Source organism: Stylophora pistillata, chromosome 1 (assembly GCF_964205215.1).
Source record: "Stylophora pistillata chromosome 1, jaStyPist1.2, whole genome shotgun sequence".
NCBI lineage: Eukaryota > Metazoa > Cnidaria > Anthozoa > Scleractinia > Pocilloporidae > Stylophora > Stylophora pistillata.
Window position 1 is genome coordinate 10,252,674 of NC_142519.1, and position 16,888 is coordinate 10,269,561.

General features: G+C 36.1%; 2 protein-coding genes across 3 annotated transcripts; both read right to left on the bottom strand.

Annotated features, from left to right (window-relative positions):
* Positions 1-182: 182 nt before the first annotated feature.
* On the bottom strand, positions 183-3,049 carry LOC111321984 (small VCP/p97-interacting protein). The gene is made up of 4 exons (XM_022925011.2): positions 2,879-3,049; positions 2,623-2,673; positions 2,045-2,155; positions 183-1,245 (listed from the first exon to the last, which is right to left on the bottom strand). Exons 1-4 carry the CDS (start codon positions 2,933-2,935, stop codon positions 1,231-1,233), a joined length of 234 nt encoding a protein of 77 aa, XP_022780746.1. The 5' UTR covers positions 2,936-3,049; the 3' UTR covers positions 183-1,230.
* A 572-nt stretch (positions 3,050-3,621) lies between these two features.
* On the bottom strand, positions 3,622-16,851 carry LOC111321991 (ADP-ribosylation factor GTPase-activating protein 3). Of its 2 annotated transcripts, XM_022925019.2 has the most exons (19): positions 16,732-16,851; positions 16,531-16,649; positions 16,251-16,323; positions 14,987-15,045; positions 14,026-14,098; positions 13,774-13,915; positions 13,604-13,660; positions 13,335-13,390; positions 12,947-12,982; positions 11,354-11,721; positions 9,694-9,735; positions 9,329-9,376; positions 8,706-8,759; positions 8,259-8,305; positions 8,112-8,179; positions 7,749-7,851; positions 7,230-7,300; positions 6,725-6,763; positions 3,622-5,761 (listed from the first exon to the last, which is right to left on the bottom strand). In XM_022925019.2, the coding sequence occupies exons 1-19, from the start codon at positions 16,840-16,842 to the stop codon at positions 5,738-5,740; spliced, it is 1,590 nt and encodes a 529-aa protein (XP_022780754.2). In that variant the 5' UTR covers positions 16,843-16,851; the 3' UTR covers positions 3,622-5,737. The 2 variants fall into 2 exon arrangements, 1 of the variants encoding a protein (XP_022780754.2); XR_015992391.1 differs by lacking the exons at positions 3,622-5,761; positions 6,725-6,763; positions 7,230-7,300; positions 7,749-7,851; positions 8,112-8,179 and adding an exon at positions 8,930-9,093 and having other exon boundaries at positions 8,253-8,305.
* Between the last annotated feature and the right edge of the window lie 37 nt (positions 16,852-16,888).

A 16,888-nucleotide genomic window follows, 5' to 3' on the forward strand; every position in this document is an offset into this window, starting at 1 on the left:
CTTGAGAAAATAGTATTGTTCTCTTGTTTTCTACCACAACAGCACTGTTTCAAACCTCCTCCCGTCACTTGCAAATCAACACATTTCTCCAAAAAACCATTAGACCGCATTTTAGCAAGAGGAAATTGACAGACAACTGACTCTGAGTGGATTTTAATTACTACAGTAACTGCAGCTGTAACTTGTGGATCTGAGTTCTTTTTTAATGCTAAGCAATAAATTCTTATCCTACAGTGATTAAATTTTGTTAGTATAACTAAAACAATGGAAAGTGTTGAAGGAGCACTCTGATTGCCACCCAAACTCTGAATATCCTTTGCCATTCACCTCCGGGCAATGCACAAGATTTTCGCAGAAAATTTTGTAACTATAGTAACAGGAATATATGAGTTATTTTTAAATGAGTTCTCTTTAAATAAATGAATTCTTTCTCAATGCTAAGCAAATCTCATTATGTCACGGCAACAAGGTAATATAACCATATTACTCCCGCCTTAGTACAACTCCATTGGTTGCCTGTCTTGTAACAAATCGTGTTTTAAGCACCCTTTTGTCTAAACCATTGAATGGTCTCTGCCTGCAATATCTAACAGAACTCTTGGAACATTGGAAATTGACTGGGTCTCTACAATCAAACCTTCAAGACCTGCCGATGCAGCCAAACTGTAAAAACTAAAACATAATTTATGGTGATAAAGCTTTTTCTATATGTGCTCCAAAAATTTCGAACTCTATTCCATTGGAAATAAGACAATCCAATACAGCTTTGTCATTTAAGAGTGACTCTCTCATATTTTTAATCTTTTAGCCTCTAGTTCCTAAGCATATGCTATTTTCTTTTATTTTCTACGTTTTTTAGAGTAAATTTTATGGTTTCAAGATTAATTTTGTAAAGTGCCTCAAACAAGTAGTGGATGTGTGTGCTTTATAATGAACTATTATGATTAACTTTTGGTAGAATACACTAAAACAGAGAAATGTGTTGAACAAGCACTTTGATTGGTAAATATTTATCACAAGCCAACTCCACTTCTGTGAATAGTTGATAAAAATAACTAAATCTGACTTGTTGCAGAAGTGTATTTTGTTAGTATTCAGATGCACGGTAAGCTGGCTGAATTTATAGTTTTTGCTTTGACTCATCAAGTGTTTCCCACAACATTTCTCTTGTCCTCAGAACACCTCATGTAAGCGTTTCAATGGAACAGAGCACAGTGGAGGCTTCTAATGTTATCCAACAGTCCACTGCATAAAAAAAATTGAAATTATTACAATTAGAAATGAAGAATGAGATTTAAAATATGCTGTCACTCTTTATTTAAATCATAACTTAAAAGTTGCCTAATCACTTTTCAATCAAGAATTTGCCAAGCACATGGCATCATGGGTTCTTAAATGGCTATCTCAGATTAATTTGATTATCTTCTCCACAATACATTTGAAACATAAAACGTGAATGCATAAAAGTAATGAGATATCCCATAATGATTCAGCAGATGCAACTCCACAAATTTTTTTTCTTTAAGTGTAAGGTAGTTTCTCTACCTGGCCATGTAGAATTCTTTGAGATATTTCAACACTTTTTTCAATACTCTTTACTTACAAAAATGAAGAAGCTGTCTTGTTGTCTTTGTGTGTGTGTGTGTGTGTGTGTGTGTGTGTGTGTGTGTGTGTGTGTGTGTGTGTTTGTCAGTGCAGCTTGAAGATTTCGAGTGGCAGAGCTGTGAAAACAGGCCTTGGTGGTTTTCCTGGGCCTATAATTTTCAGCTCTACAGCTGTAGATTTCTACCCATATATATATACCACTGACTATATATGCAGACTATATGTACACAAAGGTCGCTATGCCAATAGTACCCAGATCATCAGGTGCCTCATACCCAAGAAACATTGACCCTGTTAGATTAGGCCCCTCAAACCAAAGCTTACCGAGTCAAGCATTTCAAATTGCCTTTACACACAAATCACTCTTGAAACAAAAGGCATCCATCCTAAGAGTAATAAAATATAAAAGTTGACCTTGTCCTTGTCAAAGTGTGCTAACCTTCAATCCTCCCTCTGAAGGACCTTGCTTTAAAGCTTCCCTCTCGGCATCCTCTCTTCGTTTCTGTTGTCTCTTGAGTCTCTCTGGATCCTTAACTCCACGACCGTCCGCCTAAGAATGAGAGAAGCCCTCTTTAGGTATGAATGTAAATGTACCTACGAATTCGTTCTCATGAAAAAAATGGCTAATTTTACTCAAACGATAATCCCAGGGAGGGAACTGAGATATCATTACCTGTAAGTGGTATGTCTAGGCAAGTGCTTCACATGGTCATTAAAAACCCGGTATTAAGCCCTTTTCTCAGGAGAATGAGGCAGAAAATGGTGGTTTCCTTCAGTCGTGATCAGCTGATCTGGGGAGGCGTCGATAGGGAGGAGGCAGAGAGAAAAGTAGGCAGGAGACAGGAGAAGATATCGAATAAGGTGCAGGAGGTGGGAGTCAGTATTAAATCAGAGAATTCTGATCACCCCTTCCCCGTCAGTGAGAAATACCTAACAATGAAGCACATTATTTAAGCTTCTTCCGTGGTAAGAGAATGACATATGCTTGCATAATATGAATTAATTGTTAGGTCTTACTTGCTGCTGTCGCTTCAACGCAGCCTCCTCTTGCTGTCTTCTTCTAGTTTCCTGTAAATCAAATACTTATCAGCAATGTCTTCCACGGTTTCAAAACTACATTCACACAAAATAGCACTCAAAGAAAAAAAATTTTTTCTGTCTATATCTGCTTGAAAGCCCTCACAATTTTACTGAACAGAATTTTATTGAGGCAACCTTAATATAAAATAGGCCAAGCTACAAATCTCTCGAGAATTAAACGTTTTTCACTTACCGGATCCGGGGTTTCAACCTCTGGTTGTGGGCTAAAGCAATCGTAACAGTTTCCCATTACCGTAAATCGTCTTTACATTTCAAACCCTGAGAACTACCTGCAACAAAATACCATGGCGCAAGGGAAGACCCTAGCGTGCCGACTTGACTTACACCTGAAAAGCAGTAGCAATTGTAATGTAAGAAACATGAGGTGTCCATAACCTCTCGCTATACTCAAATAGGCGAGATTCTTGGCCGCTTCAGAACTGAAATTCCGTAGAGTAAAGAATCCTGTAATTCTCTCCTTTTCCGCTCCCTTTAAGTGGGAAAATTTCTCAAAAACTATAGGCATGCTGTTAACCCTTCTTGAATTTTCCAAGAATACCCCTTTTTCACCTTGCATTGGTTTAATTATTTTTCTTTCTACCCATGACGTGCCCTTCTCCAACCTCTTCCTTAGCATGTACCACATTTTTGTTATCAAAGCATTGTTTAGATTCACTTTTTTTACTTCTTTTATAGCTTTGTACTGGCCCCAAATAACATAGTCAGGGTTTATTCTAGAATTAATTGGTCAGACTGGGTCAGTTGTCCCTTCCTTCAATCTTTTTTACTTTTTCCAAAAAAGAGGGCTCAAGATAAGGGACACCCATTAAGGTATTTAAAGTTGTTTCTACGCTCTAGTCTAAAGAAGAAGAGAAAGGCAAATGATAAAATGACAGGAAATCACAAAAGAAACAATACAATTCACAAAACAAGAAACCAGATAATAAAATAGTTTAATTTTAAGAAGACAAAACAGTAACACTGTCATTGCAGGCTGAGAAGGCATCCCAAAAGGACATATGAAAACAGTATTTCACCAAGCTCTCCAATCACAGCACTTTGCAGATTTACAAGGTCATAAATTGGTTTAGTGTCTGCATCAACATGAGCTGTAGCAAGTATCATAATGATACCAGTAGCGAGTATTGTATTGAATGGCAACACTACTATAGGTTTTAAGAACAAAACAAGCAAAAGAGATCCCTCCACATGTACAGAATACCTTTAAATTTGAAAAATATTCTTTCATCTCATTCTATTTTTTCCAAACATCAATTTGCTAATTTTCTAAGCTATGAATGACATATATTGATGCAAACTAAAAGAAGTAAAATATCAAGATACTGTCTTGGATTGAAAAATGAACTATTCATCTACACACTGTACTTTAAATTCTTATTCCTCGGTAAAGTGCACTGACAGTTTTATGACCAAAACCTGTTTTGCAAAGTAAAAACTGTTTAAAATTAAACAATTACCCTGTAAGAGGCTCTCACCCAGTAAAAAGAGTCAAAGACACGGACTACTGAAAAGTGGAATACTTCTGGAAGAGGGTGGTAGACATTACCTCTTCTCACACACAACTGGGAGCCATGCTAAGCCAATCATGCAGCCCAAACTTTATTATATCAACATGATGAACCATTAGGGTTACAACACTAACAAAACAGCTGAAACTGATCCTAGATACAGAAGATTGACATGCACGAATAACTGGAACTAAGGCACTACTTGAAATCCTATATCCCTAAAAACATATGGAGGGTGGGTGGGTGGGGAAGGTCAGGCAATGGCGGAAGGCAACAAAACAACTGAACCTTGAAATGCCATGTGACCTGGAGATGCCCCACACACTCGAACCCATTCTCCCAGCTGCATGTGAGAAAAACGTTTTTTGCTTCTTTCGTCCCTCAGCCAGCGGAAAACCACACTTTATTTTGTTTGCTGCCTCTACTGGATCTGTCCACTGACTGAGAACCTCTCATGGGCCAATCAGTGATCAACACGTAAACAATTTGTACAGTTCAATTAAACACCTTTCAACACATCTCAAAAGCCTGATTGAGATAAGAAAATTTTTGGAATTTAAACAGTTTTGTATGGTGTGTGAATACTGCCAATGGAATATGTATTACAACACTTCCAGTTAGTAGGCTATTTTAACTAACCACAACATACAAACTACATTATGCTTGCTAATTGGCTATGGTAGGTGTCTGAATGTTTTTTATTCCCTCAGTACATAACTAATTTTTAAATTTTTTTGGAGGTGAAGGAATTAATCTTAAACAAGAGATCATTCAGATTCATTTCAGGAAAGTGATCTTATCAATATATATATATTTTTTAGAACTCCTTTTTCAAACCAAGTTCAGTTAGTGTGACTGGATTTTCATTGATGATGAATTCAAGAAAAAAAATTGAAAATAGCAACTACACTCATCTGTAAGTTCAATTTATTTTATGTATTACTGAATGCTACCTGATTTTCTTAACAGAGTTCTTATAACTAAAAAGTTTTAAGAACGTTTAAAATAGTTTTGTTTTCCCTTTTCAATTAATTTGCTTCCCTGGGTGACATCATCATCTGAATTATACCATAAGGCAGAACGATATAATTTGCTTTTGAAAGAAAAAGGTTCCTGGAAATCTTCACAGGGCCACTTATCATTCAATTCAATCTGCTTTCATAATAATATTCTCATCACAAGGGAATTTAATGAAACAATTTTCTTTTTAAATTCTTCTATCTATAGCTTGTTTGTTGTAGCTGAAAACTGCAAGGATTGCTATTCCCAGAATCATGTAACTCACCGAAAACAGATTTCCTCCAGAGAGTCAACAAATTGCACTTAGTCTAGACCATTTTAAAAGAATCTACTTATCATTCAGGTAGCTCCCCAAACCAAAGGAAAACAATAAACAAAATAAATACACTATCACAAATGAAGGATTCTGGCATCATGACTTTCCCAATTCTATCATTCTTTGATACAATTATCAACTTAGGTGATAAATTCTCCTAGTCAATTGCAAAAGATTGGAACAATCTTCAACTGGACCCACTGTAACGATTCTGAAAAATGAAAGAAAAGAAAAGTTAACATTCTCATCACTGACTTAATATGTGGTTTCTGTTCTATTTAAACCAAACTAAAGAGTTGTATACAGAAACTACTGCTTTAGTGATGCAAGTAATTAGACTAGCATGCTAATCTTGAGGTAATCTAAAAATAAAAGCATGTGATTAAGTCTTCCAGCTGAGTATCTCATGACCGCTTATGCTTATACCTGCTTTGTGTTTCACTGGGTGACAAAAATTATGTCTACTCTTCCATGATCTTATGCTATTCTGTCACTGTGGTTACTTTTGGAACTTAGTGGTACTAAAGTATTGTGTTGTACTTTAACTCAATTGCCCCTTAGATCTGTCAGCCATTTTTTTGTCTAATTTCCACATATTCCTGTAATTCATCTAAGAAATTTGGCTGAGTGATATCAGAGCAATGTCAATCTGTTGATTATTCAATTCATTTGTATCAACTGGCTGCTAATAATAGTATAGCTTTGTTGAGAGAAACCCATTACAGTACCCTTATTGATCATCACTATTGGTCAAAGGTTTATATATTAGCCAGCTCAGGATTGCCTACTTTGATCCCAAATAAGAAATAAAATTATCATTATAATAGAAGTTTGTACAGCTTTTTCAATTAAACTGAAATTTTTTATATTTACTCATCATTACTGTAAACTTGTCAAATCATGTTCCTTCTCTATTTGAAAAATGAAAAGTATGCACATGCCATCTTTATCAGTTGGCTTTCTTTCTAAGAGCCTAAAAAAATAAACAATCATTCTTGATTCACATAAAAGCAAAATCGCCTTGCTATACATAATATGCTTTACTGACCAAGCTTGTTTGGTCCAGATTTCTGGATATTAGTCTCATTCCTTGTGTGTGTACCAATATCCAGCCATCTTGGCGTCACACTTAGTCAATACTGCATATGTGTTGAGAACTGATTGCAACATTTACCTGTAGTGTTCCTATCATTCCTGAAGCCATACTTGACAACTGTAACAAGAATCAGAATGTCACAGTCAACAAAAATACTTACTGTCAAGTAAGTCTGCAGTTAGCATCAAAATTCTTAAAGAACAAGTAATTAATCTGTATGTAATTATTAGGGTACTCTTATTTTACTTAAATCTGTAAACATTATTATTGTTAAACAACAACAAACATATGAAACATATGTGTGAACTGCGGTTATGAGACGTATATGAGAAGGATCGTTCTCATATACATTATTATTGTTATTATCATTGTCATCATTATCATTAATAGTACAAAAGTACTACTACCATAACCTGGTATTAATAGTATCTGGTATATTAATTTACTCAACATTCATTATATCTGTTTATTTGTATAAACTTTCTTCCATTATGTTCCTAATCTCTTGACAAAAAAATCCCTTGTTCTTTCATCATGGGGCTTTTGATATGTCACAGTATCTTAAGATAAATAGTATTCTTACCTTTCCAGTCACTCTAGCTACTCCGTCTTTCAGCTGTGAAAGATCTGCAGATGAAAAACTGCCAGAGGCATCTGAGAGAAGAAGAAGTAAAAATAAAATGCGTACCATGGTTCATTTGGCCAAATAATCATGAGTACTACTGTAAGGAAAAGATTAGTAACAAACTACAACCCTACCAAATTAATAGGAAAGTGATCTCCATGCATTCAAAATAATTAGTATTTACCAGCTCCTGTAATATAGACCAATGCATGTAAAAGTAAGCTCTAATTCACATTGTTGGGTGCATTCATGTACATGTAGACATTTCCAGGTTAGTTTTAGCAACTTTAAGTGACAACATTTGATCATATCCAACTGTTAATTTGTGCTATATAAACATTAAGTTATTATTAAATATTAATTACAATAGTCTCTAAGTCTGCCCTTAGTTTTTTACAAAAGTAAATTACATGTGCATTCAGTCAATTTTATAAACTAATATTTGTCCCTACATTTCATCACAACAAGATTTCTTACTTGACCGAGGTCTGCCATCATCATCATCCCCAAAGAGGTCTGCACTTGAAAGACTGTTAGATCCTTGAAAACGATCCAATCGAGACTTTATAGCATACTCTTCCTACAATACCATGAAAAACGAAGACACACACAAAAAGCTTTAGAATCACTCAGTTCCAGCATTTATCTCATGGGGCTACATTTACAGTATATGATAATTGGTTACTCAAAGTTCAACTTCTAAACCATGTACACAGTGTAAATTGTGTATTTAAGTCTCTAATGACCAACTTGCACACAGAATTGCACTATGGTGCACTGAGGAAATGACTCTTCCAAAACATGATGGACGTCACCTTAAAGATCGCTACTTCATCATACCTGGTCATTGCCAAAGAACTGTGTTGATGAAATGCTCTTAGAATTTCCAAACTTTCTTCGGACTTCATCTGCATGTTAAGAATAGATGTTAGCAATGTAATGCTCAGTCAACAACTGACACCAAAGTAAAATGACCATAACTTTTACCTGTTGATGACACATTTACAGGCTCTGGATCTCTTTTTCTGTTTAACCTTCAAAATATAATTAAAAATGGCTTGAAGTTCCAAAATTTTCCTTAAATTTCAGAAGAAAGTTTCCTCTTAATCACATATACCAGTTGGTAAATAATTTCAGAATTGTGTGAAGGTGTAGTCTGATCGTCCGGGTGAGTGTAGTCCTGAGAAGGACTGTTGTCGGTGGTAGTGACTGACGTTTCGACAACCTGTGCAGAAGTCATCATCAGAGTCAAGTGAATGATTGTTGTCAGTGGAATGTTCTTATACTAGTTCGTGTGAAATGATCGGTTGGTTTTGCCGTGATGTTATTGGCTGTAAAACTCAAGTGAGTAAGACTCAATGAGGCAAAATAAAAGATGAAAATAAAATAAAAGTTACAAATATTCAAGTGATAATAAACAAGACTTTTAATCACCTTTCTTCACGACTGGAACGCCTCTCACTAGAGAAAGATGAACCTATTTCATCTCTAAGAAGTGCAAGACACAAATAAAGTATGATTGATAACCCAATACTGGCTATTTTAAAATGAACTGTTTGCAAACTAATTACAGTATTTATGAACAGATGATCACCAGCCCAGGCTGTGCTGGTATAAAACAATCAATTTCATTCAATATTATAACCATTTTCAATTACTTTGTAATGTTCACCACTGTCTCTGAAAGATCTGTTAGTAAATGATCCTGTAGAGTCTTTCTCAGAGTCAGAGTACCCTGACTGCTAAAAATACATGTACATGTATTTCTGGGACATTCTTGCTCTGTGAAGATTTCAGCCGATCCAACATGAGATACACAGAACTAAAACATGTAGGAAGTAATCACATAGTAATAACAAGGATACTATGAATGGTGGATTGATATTTTTGTGACTGGTTACACGAATAACCACTCTTAAAGTATTTAATGGGTTCAAAGAACATTTAAAAATTTTCATGTAAAGTAAAATTAGCTCTTCAGTTCCTCTAATCCACACACTTTCTCGTAAGAGCTACAAATGTACAAAGTGGAAGCATGCTCATCATATCTAACATACCTATCGCGACCTCTGTCCCAGGCAGTTGATCCAAATGGACTATCGTACCTAACCCCACCGAAAAAAGTAACCAGTTATGTTGTTGAAGAAAATAAAAAGAACAACCCATTATCGAGGTCCAGCTAATATCATTATTTTTCAGCTGCAAGCAGATCCATAAAACCATGGGCTAAGTGGGTGGCACTGGTTAAAGGAATGCAATTTCCAAGGTGTAATTTAATTTAATTTATTAGCTTTGCCAACAATACATACAAAATAGAACACGGACATATTACAATAATAATAACAGGCAGGCAACCTCAATGGCGATACCAATTACTGTGGTCTCAATTACTGTGTACAACTTTACTCTGTACAAAACTTACAATGGAGGTGGTTCTGTGAAACTTGTGCCATCCATTCCATAGCTACATTTAGAAGGAGAAAAAGTGTCTTGGCTAAGTGTAGAGAAACAATTTGTAACCTACATGTATTTATACATATACATCATTCTCTTATTCCAAAATGAATTCAATTGAATTCAAACCAATTGAGTTAACCGCCTCCCGGTTAGCTCAATTGGTTAGAGCGCTGGATTGTGTTGTGCAGGAGGTCAAGGGTTTGAGCCCCAGCCGGACCAATACACATGGTCTTAAAAATAAGTGAGGAGAATTATTTGCTACCCTTCTACAATCAAGAAATGGATAGATGTTCTAGTCTTCTCGGATAAGGACGAATAAACCATAGGCCCCATCTCCTGCAGGGTTAGGGGTAGGAGACATTAATTTTCCACACACAAGATTACTGTGTGGTGGATGTCCTCCCCTGGGTGGGATGGGTGGGTATTGACCCTGAAAAGCCCCTATGGGGAGTGGTCAATTTACCTTGAGCACTGTTCTACGAAAATCAAGTCACACTTTATGTATGTATGTATGTATGTACGTACGTACGTACGTATGTATGTATGTATATATATATATATATTGTGGGAGGAAAAAGACAAGTAAACTACAAGTTCATCCCTACAAGCCTGTTTCGTGGTCGCCCACTCATCAGGGGATTCGCTCTACTTCTATGTATTGAGCACTGTTCTACAAAAATCAAGTCACACTTTATGTATGTATGTATGTATGTAATTCATGTATTTAACAGTGAACATAGGTCAACTCTAATGATTATCACCTTTAACACTCAGTTTTTCACCCACATATTTTTCTTTACAAAGCATTACTTATCCTGTAAATGTTTAAAACTTTCCATGCCATATTTATGCATTCAGCCGTATTACAAATAAATTCATTGTTGCAGGTCTAGCTAACCACTACCGTAATTTCCGGCCGTTTACCTGCGTGGCCGATTACCCGCTTCGGCCAATTATTGCATGCAGCAAAAAAATAAGTCAACAGATTACCCGCACCTTAAAAACAAAGGAAATTTGTACAAATATGCTCTAGAATTCACAACATTGCATACTTGACAGAATGTGAATTTGTGGCCACATTTTGTGCAAACGATCGTTTGGCTCCATGATGATTTCTAAAAAAAAATCGATATCTCTGGTTCCACTGGGCCTAACAAGTCCCTTAAAATGGGAAAATTCTCTTCAGCTAAAGCTAGTGTTAACTGGAAAATTGTTACTGATGCACCGGTTTATCCTCGGTTTATTTTTGTCACCATCAAGGTTTTGTTTACACGCGTGCCGATAGCAATTTGTTCTTCGCGTAACTAATTCTGCATGAAATAAACTCGAGTCGGCATCATGTTTAGTGCTGCTTTGTGGCACTCTTAATACAATACAATTCATCTGAGAGGTGGAAACGCAGGTAGGTGAGAATTTTCTTCAATTCAACAGCAAGTAGATTTCAAAATTGTCACATAACCCACACCTCCCGATTACCCGCAGTGGCATGTGTTTAAGGCAAAATCAACAGATTACCTGTGGGTAAACGGCTGGAAATTACGGTACTATCACTAAAGCAAGTAGAATGACAGGAAAGAGTATCAACTGGAAGTGGGTAGAATTGAATATTTATCTTGGGATATTACCTATCAAAGAAATCCATATTTGAGTTTGAAGACACCCTAAGTTTGTCTGCAAAAGATGGCTGTGTCTTAGAAGGCTTCACTTGTTCAACAGTTGCCATAGCAGCTGAAGCTGAGTGACCTCTACCAGGAGTTGTTGTCCCTTTCTTGCTTCCACTGACACCCATTCCAAGGCGCTCCAGCTGGGCAGCCTTTTTCGGATCAGACTGGCGAAGCTTATCCTCCTCTTTCTTAAAGTTGACAGGGTTGTATGCAAGGTTTGGAGAAACAAGTTCTGCTTCTGCTTCCTTAGCATTCGTAAGTGCTGCTTTTTCCTTGTCTTTGTCAAGCTGCTGGGCTTTTGACTCCAGTTCATTGAAGTTTGTTTTCACCTTTGCAAACAAAAATTATATCAAAAGTAAAGACAAAAGAAAATCTTTTTCTTGAGGATTCAGACCTCCAAGAAGAGCAAATTGACCTTTTGTTAATGTGTAGCCTCTCATGTCAAACTTATATCAAATGAAAGCTAGGATGTAGAAGTACATTGTGGAAAGGAAAAGGGACTCAGAAATTAGGAGTAGCATCTCAATAATGGAATAATAAACGAAATAAAACATGTTTCACAAAGATTATGATCAGTTTGTTCATAAGAACAAAACTCGTGTTAAAGCTCACCTTGACACTCTTTGTGCTTGAAACAAAGGGTTTACCAAACAAAGAAAGGATGCCAAAGTCTGTTTGAGTAAACTTTGTTGTATTTATAAGAGCTTTTAATTTTGCAGTATATACTTTGACTTCTTAGCATTTTTATGTTGTAAGTTTCATATGATTTCATTCATATTGGTGGAAATCACTTACTGAAAATCACTCAGCAAATAACACTCTGATTTCATTGTTTGCAAACTGATCATAATCTTTGTGAAACATACTTTCTTTCATTTCACGTTCCATTATTGAGATGCTACACCAAACTTCTGAGTCCCTTTCCCTTTTTGCAATGTACTACTACATCTTAGCTTCCATTGACTTTGAGTGATGGTGAGTTTTGTGGTGGTGAGTTTGTAGTGGTGGTGAGTTTTGTGGTGGTGAGTTTGTAGTGGTGGTGAGTTTTGTGGTGGTGAGTTTTGTGGTGGTGAGTTTGTAGTGGTGGTGAGTTTTGTGGTGGTGAGTTTTGTGGTGGTGAGTTTGTAGTGGTGGTGAGTTTTGTGATGGTGAGTTTGTAGTGGTGGTGAGTTTTGTGGTGGTGAGTTTGTAGTGGTGGTGAGTTTGTAGCGTTGGTGAGTTTTGTGGTGGTGAGTTTGTAGTGGTGGTGAGTTTGTAGTGGTGGTGAGTTTTGTGGTGGTGAGTTTGTAGTGGTGGTGAGTTTTGTGGTGGTGAGTTTGAAGTGGTGGTGAGTTTGTAGTGGTGGTGAGTTTTGTGGTGGTGAGTTTGTAGTGGTGGTGATTTTTGTGGTGGTGAGTTTGTAGTGGTGGTGAATTGACTGGATACCAACCCAGTAACTCAGACATTCTGATTGTTAACTCTCCCAGTAAACAGCTACACATTTCTTGTAAATCACATATTAGGTGAATTTAATTTAATATTAAGATAACAAAAATAAGTGCTTCAGAAACAAACCTTTGTTGCTCCCAGTCCACCCTTCTTGGCTCCAAGCTATGAGGTAAAAGCAAAGTAAAAAAACTGATTGTCAAAAAAGATAGAAAACACTTGACACAAACAAAGGTATTTGGAACTGTAACAAACAGTAAAACAGAGATGACAATGAGTGAGCCACCATAAAGGAACATCACTTTGTTTTGATCTGTGATCAAGGAGGACCTCTTTACCCACTTAATTGGATTCATTTTTAGCCAAGAGAATCTACAAGTTGGTAACAAGCTCATATTCAAACAGCAACACATTGAACTTGCAGGAAACTAAAAGATTGGTGAAAATGCGCTGACACAATATTTGGTGGTAAAAATCTCTGCAATACAAAAGTGAACACAAGAAAAGGACAACTCACCCCTTTCTTTTTGGCTGTAACAGGCTTCCTTGTTCCTATTGTAGGTACACGGGTTTCTGAAAAGGAGAAGATATTTACAGGTACATTTTAGTTTGGAGTCCTATCTGTGCTACCGAACCACAATTGAAATTTCATAAATGTGCACAATTAAAATGCGTGAGCATTCTTGAAGCTCTTTCCTGAGTTATTACGCTGTTGACTGTTTTTGTTAAAAGAAGAGCAGTAAATCCATATTACACTGTATCCGAAGTAGTTAGCATGACACAAACCTTGCTGCTTTGGAGGTGAAACACTGAGATCTTCCATGTTCTTGTTCAAATCATTCCCTAACAAAATGAGATTAGACAAGTTGAAGTTACAGAGGCCTTTTCATCAAATAATAGTTTGATAGTGTTTACTCATTATACATTTACCAATTCAATACACATTTTTTATTTACCAGAGTTGTTTCCATTTTTTCCGTTTGTTGGTATCATAACTGTCTGTTGAAAAGACTGACTCTCTACTTCCTTGAAGAAATCTTGTTCTTTACGATCAGGAGAGTTGGGTGACTGGGGTCCATGGTGACTGTCCAAAAGTGTCTGAAGTAGGATGAAAATGTAAATGAAACTTCCAAGAATATGTATACAGTTTGAGGGAACATTTACACAACATAAAAACTACGAAACATTTAAAAAATGCCTTCCCTCACCTGGGTTCCATATTGTTGTAAGGCCCTTGTTGCTAATGTTGCAATTTTTTCTCTGTACATCGCAGCCACCCGGCTGCAGGAAAGAAAATAGGAATACAAATGCACTTACATCAAGGATCTTCATCATTTCTTATTAAATAGAGCAGGTTTGCTTTTCGCCAAATGAGCTTATTTAAAGGACTAACAACTTCACTAAGTGAACCACAGCAATTGGTAAACACAAATGCAATAAACTCATAAGCTACATGTAATCTATAAAATGTACTTTCTAACTGACAAATAATGATATAAACTGTAACAAAATCATATTGAACAAAAATTTGATGATCAGTAGCTCTTGGAGGATAATGGGAAAAGTTACTTCTTATTGCCATACTGATATTTTTCAGTGGTTGAGATACATGTAATTAACAAAAATTCAACTAAAACTTAATGTATGTTCCTTTTGACTTTTGACTCAAATACAGTGAAAATGATAATTTGCAAGGTTATTGTAAAAAACATCAGAACTAATTTGAGCAAAGTTTCACCATCTCTACAAAAATGCATGCTGGGAGGCATCAACTAATGTGAAAAATTAATTGCACAATAATTCCTTTGTTTCCTTGTCTCAGGACCCTTGAAATTAATTTCAAATGTCTTGAAACCCAACTCAAAAGTCCTGAAACTCAGCTCGCACATGAAACCTCAAAGTTTCAAGAATTGAGAGTCTAGGACTGAGTTTCAAGGGACTATCAACTTACTTTTGAGTGGTAGTGTAGTTTGACTAAAATTCAACTCATATTTAATTAATAAGATATTTAAATGTGCCTTTAGATTTTCCCTTTGAGAGAAGTTCTCCAGATGTCCCTTTTGACTTTGCACTTACAATAGGACTCCCTACAGAGTAAAAGCTGATTTATTGCTTAGTAATCCACATCTCATGCCAAACCAGTTTACCTCTCTTTTATCTTTGATTTACCTTTTGTATTTAGCAGATGTATCTTCAGTTGAGAGACCATGTTGTCTGAAGAAGGCATTCTAGGTATAACAAAATTAAACATCTTTAGGAAGAAATTTAAAATCCTCGCCAAAGCTACCTATAACATACACGCAAGATTAACCAAGACCCAAGTGTGAACATCATTGTGGAGACCCGTCTCTTCCATAAGACAACACTGAAAAAAAAAAGTCAGGCTTTACTTCAGGCAGAAGTTACACTGATATATTTGGGACAAATTGCCTTGTTTGTTTCATCACAATTAGAAAACATTTTGAAAACACTCATAGACCACTGTGGACTTTTTGAAAATGATATTACTAAAAAGATAAAAAACAATCAAGCCTCTCAGAGACAATATCTACTCTGACTGAAAAAAGCTTCATTCATATATTGTAAAGAAGTCTGACACAAAATGTTACAGCTGTAAGTGCAATGTTTTGGTTTGGCCATTAATACACATAGACAAATGCTATGGTTTAATATCGTTGATTTGGTAAACTTTATCTTCAAGTTATTGTTGTGAGTGTTGTCAAAAATTAGCTGTAAATTTCTCCCATTCAAAAGACTTACAAAGGCTGCTTTCTTATCTGAGAAACCATTTAAGTAAAACTGGCTGGGGGTTAAGATAAATGTTTTATTCTTGAAGTGTTGTGATAGCCAAATAAACTTTATCATCACTTAAAGACCTTCTCTGTGGAAACATTCAATGATATTTACTGTTTTAAACTCTGTCCTTCAAAAACTATCCCAGTCTATCAAAAACTATTTGTAAGCAAAAGCGAAAATTAATATTTAACCCTTTCACTAGTCAACAGGTCTTTCGAATAAACTGATCATGAATGAATAAACTTTTCGAACTGAAAATTTGAAATTCAATTCTAACTGGCTTTGAAGAGCTAGTTGTAACTATGTTTCACTAGGAAAATGTAAAAATCAAGTGAAGTGCTTGGAGCGGAGTCTTTATCCTTCATAATCATACCCTGAATCAAAGCAATCGACACTAACAATCGAACCACACTGTATCACGTAATTATCTGGGGTTGCTTCCACTAATTTTTTTTTCGTAAAACAACTGAATCACGCAGGTAAAACTACTATCAAAACCCTGATTTAACGATGAAATTCCGACGATCAACATAAAGAATGAATGGCGTTTAAATAACTTGATTAGTCATGTCTTACGCCAAGGCAAGTCTGATTCACACCCTCACCAACTGATCAACAACGTCTTTCTCTATCTTACCGCTTTGGCGTTTCCGCCAACTTGCATTGCCCTCAGTTGTAGCCATGTCCAGTTCGTGTCCAGCTGGGTAGATCTTTAATACATGAAAGACGAGATCGGATGTTTAAGTCTAACTCGTAGCGTGTTACCAAATGAACAAATCATTCGAAAAGGAATTTCGCATGCAAGAAGTCGTTTCGAAGATCTCCGTTTGACGACCATTCCACTCGGTTTTCTCAGGCCGATAGCTCACTATAAAAAGAGATTCATCTAAAAATTGATGCAATGTATTTTTATTTACCTAATAAAGGTTAAGTGAACACCGAGTGATCTGTGAACAGCGGAGCAGTCGATACATAGAAATACACCGTAAGTTACCGATGCCCACGTTGGATTGCTGTGTCCGCAATCAAAGCAAGTCTGAAAACGAAGAAAACCTTTTAGATTTAAGGAAAAAGTACCTAAATAATAGAATAAAATGATAATGAAGTTAAATCTTAACCTTATTGTCGGGTTGAGATTTCAAACGTTTGAATATTGTGGTAATGTCTTTCGGACCAGCAATCGCATCCGCCATTTTCCTCTTCCGAGAGAAGTTTGGAAACGTCATCATTTAACCATATCACGTGATAAGAATTGTCATGACAGAGGAAACTGGG